The 7500-nt window shown below is 44.1% G+C and overlaps 3 protein-coding genes across 3 annotated transcripts in view; all 3 read right to left on the bottom strand.

Moving 5' to 3' along the window:
* The window catches only part of LOC137987972 (TNF receptor-associated factor 5-like), a 57311-nt gene that overhangs the window by 20400 nt on the left and 29411 nt on the right, over nucleotides 1-7500 (bottom strand). The window lies entirely within an intron of this gene.
* On the bottom strand, nucleotides 2372-3709 carry LOC137987978 (uncharacterized). The gene has a single exon (XM_068834050.1). It carries the CDS (start codon nucleotides 3707-3709, stop codon nucleotides 2372-2374), a length of 1338 nt encoding a protein of 445 aa, XP_068690151.1.
* LOC137987979 (uncharacterized) lies at nucleotides 3881-6694 on the bottom strand. Its single transcript, XM_068834051.1, has one exon. It carries the CDS (start codon nucleotides 6692-6694, stop codon nucleotides 3881-3883), a length of 2814 nt encoding a protein of 937 aa, XP_068690152.1.

Raw genomic sequence — 7500 nt, forward strand, 5'->3', positions numbered from 1 at the left:
TTGAGTAGTATCCTCTAATCATTATTGCACTCACTACTGCAACATTTTGTCTTTGACAGATACTGACCTGTTGCACAATGACGTGGTTGTAAACCCACCTCCTCCAGGTAAATATTGAGTATTGATTGATGTTCTCAAGTGGGGGAGGGGGAGGTGGGGCAGTTCCCTTCTTTACTGTGGAATAAGGGTGGGACCTTTAAACTTTTGTTTCAGAGAATTACCTGAAATCACATCAAACACACCAGGCATGCACAACTAGCACCCATTTTCCAAAAGCGAGCTCAACAGGAACACACCCAGACTTTAAAGTGCCTAATATACAACGGTACTTTCTCAATATTTCAAATCTTGTTTAAAGACAACACGCTTCTCAAGCCTTTTTGACTGACGTAACAAGCAAGATAGCTTAGTCCGGGTTTTACGGCCCAAACTACACCCAAATGTTTGACTGACAGGAAAAGGGGGTATATATAAGACCTATAAAATTGACCCCACCCATTGGTGGACACAAAATTTAATGGATATTAGGAATTATTGCAAATATTGAAATTATATCTACATTCATACCGAAATGTGACGTTAGTAAGTTAGTTATCAATGTAGTGATGCAGTTTTCACAAGTGCAAAGACAAAGACCACCATTCAATCTGCTGGGAACTACATCAACAATCACAAGAGCCACAAATGTGATTTCACAAAGTTCAGGTAATTAATGACAAAAAGTTAATCAAACTAATAAATTTTACAAAGTGATAAACAGTAATCCCCAACACAAAGTTGCAATTTTGAAGGACCCTGCAGCACAATTATATACTAATATGCTAAGTGATGCGCCATTATTGTAAATAATGACATATATGTTTTTGTCATAATTTAATGCAAGCGAGAAGAGACAGACTCCCCTACACTCTGGTGACATCAAGCACACAAGCCTTAGCCACAAACGTAAGTTCACAGGGTGCAGGTAAAGTCTTGCTGATTACAATGTACAACATATATGTTTGTTACTCAGTATCTAGCAGACACTCCATAGCACATCGTGTTGACTCGAAAAATACATACACTGTTCTTCATTAATTTCCTTTTAATGTTCCTTCTGCCTTTTAGGGTTTGCTGGAGCACCATTTCATGGAGATGGAATGCAAGGTTAATTCATGGTTGGATTCATCGGCATGCTTACTCCCTCACCACTGATTTTCTCTTTTTTCTACTTCTCCATTTTAAAGTTACTGATACATGTAGCCACCACATCAAACCCACCTTACCCAAAACAGTGGGTTATTGCAATTCAAGTATCTTATAGTTGGAATTCAACAACGATGAGCACACAATAATATAATCAACATATTGTCATTATTTCACATCGAATGCTGGAAAATCCTCCTCAAGCAAAAATTGATTTTGTTTTTGGATTTCCTGTTTGAGTTATCAAGCATCACTACTGATTTCAAATGTATAAACAACTGAGTGGTCAAAATACAACAAGTTAATAACAGCATGTATCCTCCCTTCTTTCAAGATGTTTCTTTCAAATGAGTAGATTTCAAACACTATACTAAATTCGTATTTCCTGTCTCTCCTATCTTTTCATGGATTTGACTTACATTCTTTTCATCCTCTTAGTCAATTCACCAGACCACAGTACTTCTTGAATATGTTTTTCTTCAGCAAACACTAACTGAAATTAAAATCTATGTTGTGTCCGCACAATAATTCGACGAGTTATAATTGACGTTTGTAAGCTTTAATTTCCACTCGAATAAACATCACAACCTCGTGGCATCGAAACTATTTTGATGCGTCATGAACGGTGAAAACTAAGAAAGAATAAAATTATATGACAAATAAACTTAAAGAACAACTAATAAGGAAATACCACAGACGATAAAACTTACATTCTGTGCAGGATATCGGACAGAAAAACGCTTTGAAGGACAAGATCAATCTGTGAGCACGTGCAAAAGCAAAAATTCACTGTGAACATGTGACTAAATGTCGATGGCCTTATGCAACACGGCACGAATCGTCCAAACAAATAAAAACAGAGGAAAACGACACGTCCAAGTTTTTTCGTTAAATTCTAAACTAAACATTCCGCCCGCCTTGGGACAATCCGGTCAGGATGCCCAAAAGTCTATTTAGGTTCCTTCTTCATGGTTTCAAAGTCATTCTCTAACAGGCAGAGCTTCTGTATTGGTCGTATAAGGACGGAGTCTTTGGTCTTGACTTTGACAGTGCGTACCATTCCATCAGGTCCAGGGTAAACCTCCAAGACACGACCAAGGTTCCAATGACCTCTTGGTACGTTATCATCAACCAGCAGAACTAGGGCGTTTCGCTTCAGGTTGGGAAGGGCTTTGCGCCATTTCCCTCAGATTTGCAGGGTCGGAAGGTATTCGCGCACCCATCTCTTCCAAAATAAGTCAGCAAGAAGTTGGACTTGCTTCCACTTTCTTCTGTACTGGTCTGCTTTCTCGAATACGCCTGGAGGTAGGCAGATAGATTTCCTCTGCATGAGAAAGTGCGCAGGTGTGAGTGGCTGTAAGTCGTTAGGATCATCCGAATTGGCGGTGAGGGCCCTCCCATTTAGTACTCTTTCAACTTCTGTCAGCAGGGTTTGAAGAACTGGTTCTGTGACTACTTGTACCCCAAGGATTGCCTTTATGACAGTCTTAGCACTGCGCACCAGGCGCTCCCAAACTCCTGACATACTTGAGGCGGTAGGTGGCTGGAAGATCCACTTACACCGTCGCTGAAGCAGCTCACTATCAATCTGTTGCTGGTTCCACTCTTCAAGCCCTCCTCTCAACTCGCGTTCTGCTCCAACAAAGTTTGATCCACGGTCGCATCTTATCTCAGTCACTTCACCACGACGGTTAATGAATCTTCGTAAACACATTATAAAGTCATCTGTGCCCATTGACTGAACCAATTCGAGGTGAACAGCGCGGGTATTCATGCAGGTAAATAAGCAGCACCAACGTTTTGCCGTGCCTCTTCCATGCTTCACATACAGAGGCCCAAAAAGATCCATACCCGAGTACGAAAAGGGAGGTTTGTACGCCATCATGCGACTTCTCGGGAGAGGTGCCATTTGCTGGATCATTGGCTTGGCATTTAACCTTTTGCAAAGGATACATTTTCCAAGGATAGAACGGATCAGCACTCTAATCTGGGGAATCCACAGCTTCTCGCGGACCTTGGGTATAACGTGCTCGCGTCCCAGGTGACCAATTGACTCGTGTGTGTGGCGAACCATCATAGCCGTTATGGGGTGGTCTCTTGGCAGAATTATCTGATTTCCGGCAGCATCAGCGACTGGTGGGTGTACTATACGTCCCTTCACCCTCAGAATATCATGGTCATCAAGTACCGGGTTAAGGCTCACTATGCTACTAGATGACTTCACTTCACCTCTGGTCTTTAGATCTTTGATCTCTTGAGGATAGGATGATCGCTGGATGATTCTTACAATCGCGGTGGCGGCGGCATCGTAATCTTCTAAGATCAAGTGACCCGTCCGAATGGTCTTCCTATTGTGAAGAAAGTGAATAAAGCGGATCAACCATGCTACTTGACGCCTAAGCCGGTTCCAATTAGAGCAACTGCTGAGTATCCGATCTATAACCTCCTTGGCTGTTACAATCGTCAAACTGTGTGGGACGGCATTTGCCTTTGGAGAAGCGAGGATGGTATTCACATTTGGCATGATTGGTGTGAGCTTCTTTCTTCAATTCTAGGGCTGAGTCTGGGACTTCATTCAGGTCTGCATTAGGCCAAAGTGATTCTGGCTGCCAAAGGAATTCAGGTCCTCGTAACCAGCGGTGGTTTACGCTCAGCTCTGAGGGGTTTAAGCCCCGTGAGACATCGTCTGCTGGGTTCAAAAACCTTGCACATGATTCCACTCATCTGGTTTTGAATTTCCTCTGATTTCTTGCACCCGATTGGCAACATAGGTTTGGAATCGACGCTTCTCGTTTTTCAGGTAGTGAAGAACTATCTCACTGTCGGTCCAGTACTTAGTATCCTGAATGCACAGGTCTAACTCCTCCCTCAGCATCCTGTTTAGGCGTGTAGCAAGGACTGCTGCTTGTAATTCAAGCCTGGGTATGCTTGTGAATTTCACTGGAGCATTTCGGGCCTTTCCCATGATAAACGAGCAATGGGTAGGACCATCTGGATCCTCAATCCTCAGGTATGCTGATGCGCCATAACCGATTTCTGAAGCATCAGAGAAAATGTGTAGCTGCAATTTGCACTTGGCTGCATCCCCTTCAGGAGGAAAGTAGCTGCGTGGGATACGTAGCTCAGACAAGGATGACAACTGAGTGGTCCAGGATCTCCATCGCTTCAAGAAGTGCTCTTCCAGTGGTTGGTCCCAATCTATTTTTGCCTTCCAGATATCCTGTATGAGAGCTCTTGCAGTAAGGGCCACAGGCACGGCAAAACCAAGAGGGTCATACAGTGAACAGACAGAAGAAAGGATTCCACGTTTTGTCTCAGGACGATTTAAGTTCTTGGTCTCGAAGCCTAGCTCGTCAGATTGCACAAACCAACGGACTCCAAGGACCCTTTCCACCGGTAACTCATCCAGGTGAAGACTGAGGTCTGGCAACGCTCTCCTTTCAACAGGTATTGTGGACATGACATCCTTACTGTTGGACATGAACTTAGTTAGACGAAATCCACCACGTCCCAAAATTTCGACTAAGTTAGATGCCCCCTTGATTGCAGAGTCTTCATCGCTAAATGACGGCAAGGCGTCGTCAACGTAAAAGTTCCTTTCGACGATTGTAGGGACTTCGGGGCTAAACCCCTTTGCGTTGTCACAGGCAGTTCTTCTTAAGACAGAATTTGCAACACAGGGAGAAGAAGTAGCACCAAATATGTGTACTTCCATGACATAGACATCTGGAGGTTCAGTGTAGTTATCTGACCACCACAGAGAGCGTAGGGCGTCTTGATCTTCCTTTCGCACCCGCACTTGGTGAAACATCGCTTCCACATCTGCAGCCAGCCCAACCCTTCCTTGACGAAAGCGCAGTAGCACTCCAACAAGGCTATTGGTCATATCCGGGCCTTGGAGAAGGTTCTTGTTTAGGGACGTTCCTGCGAACTCAGCTGCGGCATCAAAGACAATGCGAAGCTTTCCAGATTTATTGGGATTAGTCACTGGATGATGGGGTAGATACCATGTGCACGAACTCTCCTTGGCTGCTTCTTCAGGGGTAAGTTTGCGAGCATACCCCTTAGAGATGTACTCAGTCATAACTGCTCGGTATTTTGCCGCAGTTTCCTCATTACCAGCTCTAGTTAAGCGCCGTCTGAGCATCTCTGCTCGCCTTTCTGCCAGGGCGCGGTTATTTGGTAGTTGTGGCTTGTCGTCCTTCCACAGAAGACCAACTTCGTAATGCCCGTCAATAAAGGTGGTAGTTTCCTCAAGGATTTTCAATGCTCTCCTATCCTCGATTGACAATGGTTTGTCACTCTCCTTGGCCGCTCCGTAATCTTCGATTTTCCAGAAACGTTCTATCTGATCAACAGGCTGAATGCCAACTGATAAAAAGTTAACTGCTGCCTTCCCTCTTTCTCTGTTGGTTAGAGGCCCTGCAAGGCTCCAGCCAAGTGGGCATCGGTAACCATAGGGGCCATTGTTGTCTGGAGGTACCCTGACCTCATTTTGCAAGTGCGCAGCAGGGACATTGTTCCCTACAATTATTGACACCCGATAGAGGTCAACTTCTGGGAAGTTCAGATCTTGCAAGTGTGGATACTCGCTGACATCCACTGTCTCTGGTAAAACTTGCTCCGTTTGATTAAGGTCTGAGAGCACATATGCTTCATCGACTTCTATGTCACTGCCGCACCCTTCTGCAGGACCGAGGGTGAACGATACTCGCTGAGTCTCCACTGATTCTTCACTGCCTCTGATTGTTTTGATACCAATTTGCTCTGAAGTCCCTTTCAGATTAAGCAGATCGGAAAGCTCGCGATCAATGAGGGTGTCGGTGCACCCATTGTCAAGGAATGCATACGTGGAAAGGGAGTTGCCATCCTCCACTGTAACCGTAACTGGCACTACATTCAACAGGACTTGAGCTCTCGCAGTACTAACTTTGGTTAAGCTTATTGCTGCTTGATGGTTTTTGCTGACTTGGGGTCGTACGCCTTGTTCTGCTCCTTGTTGGGGAACCATGGTAGGAGCAGGGGGATTTTCTTGGTTGACATTGCCATTTGAGTCAGTGTTCCTCTTCGGCCTGAAGCGATGTCCCGTGTTGTTCTCCTTGTGCAACAGTGACAAGTGATACCCGGGGCACTTGGAGCAGCCTGGAGGTTCAGGACAGGACGAGCCGCTGTGATTGGGCTTATGGCGGCCACAGTTGAAACAGAACCCATATGATGCTGCATATTGTCGCCTTACTGCTACACGGTCACACTGTTTGATGACTGGGCACTGCTGCAATCGATGAGGGGAAGATTTACAAATAGAGCAGGCAGCTGAACTTCCTTCTCTGGTTGGCTTATCTATTTGGGTGGAGGAGATAGTGAAATCCTTTAGACTTGGCGGTGGTGGGACCTTCCTATTTTTTGAACTGTTCCTGCTTTCCTTGTTTTCTTCATTTGTTTCTCGTCTTGGTCGCTGCAATCCAAACACTGGATCATTTCTGATTGAGGCTTGCTTCTTAAGTGTCATTGTCTGAGAAAGTGTTCCAGAGGCCAAAAGTTGTGGTCAACCGATTTGGCTGAAACTTGGCACAGAAGTTGGGTATAATGAGATATTTCAAAAGCCATTTTGGCTCCCCTCTCTGAGTTTTAGTTTTGGAGTTACAGGGGGGGTCTCATTTTTTGCCCTTTGAGCACCAAAAATCCAGCCTTCCAGGGAGCATTTTGAAAGTGTGATAAGACCCCACTGGTAAATTGTGCTGCCAAATGAATTTGACCGTGAACTCTACTATAATAGAGCCTTTAGTTCATGCATGTAACTTTGTCCTCAAGGTATTTCACAGAGAGGAGCCTGGGGCTAGAGTTTGGCCAAAATTGATGTTAAAATTACAACCCAAAATAGCCATTTTTCAAAATTTCACTTTATTCACCTGCCTTCTTGCATAACTTCCAAACCTATACCACTGTTTACTTTAGTCACCCAGTTATCAAAATCAGTTGAGAAAAATTTGGCTTGTTATGGTTTATTGAATTTTTGGAACAAACACTTCATGCCCCTCTAAGGCGATGCAAAATGGAATTTTGAGCCTAATTCAGGCCATAAACAAACCAAATTGTTGACAAGAAGCCCTTATTCTGTATTTGGTAAGTGAAAATGAATTGTCAAAGCCAAATCAGTTTCGTTGTTTAGAAATAACACCGATTCTTACCTTAAAATTGATCTAAAACGGGCCTCTGATTAGCGCAACAAACACATAATTTAGCAAATCAAAGGTGATTTTATTCTTTGAAAACCTAGTAACCACCATAGAACACAAATGATGATGTTCTGATGTA

The sequence above is a fragment of the Montipora foliosa genome, unplaced genomic scaffold (assembly GCF_036669935.1).
Source record: "Montipora foliosa isolate CH-2021 unplaced genomic scaffold, ASM3666993v2 scaffold_400, whole genome shotgun sequence".
Classification (NCBI taxonomy): Eukaryota; Metazoa; Cnidaria; class Anthozoa; order Scleractinia; family Acroporidae; genus Montipora; species Montipora foliosa.

Excerpts from the sequence above, each read along its gene's own strand:
- LOC137987979 (XM_068834051.1), bottom strand. The coding sequence starts at position 6,694 with ATGACACTTAAGAAGCAAGCCTCAATCAGAAATGATCCAGTGTTTGGA.
- LOC137987978 (XM_068834050.1), bottom strand. The coding sequence starts at position 3,709 with ATGCCAAATGTGAATACCATCCTCGCTTCTCCAAAGGCAAATGCCGTC.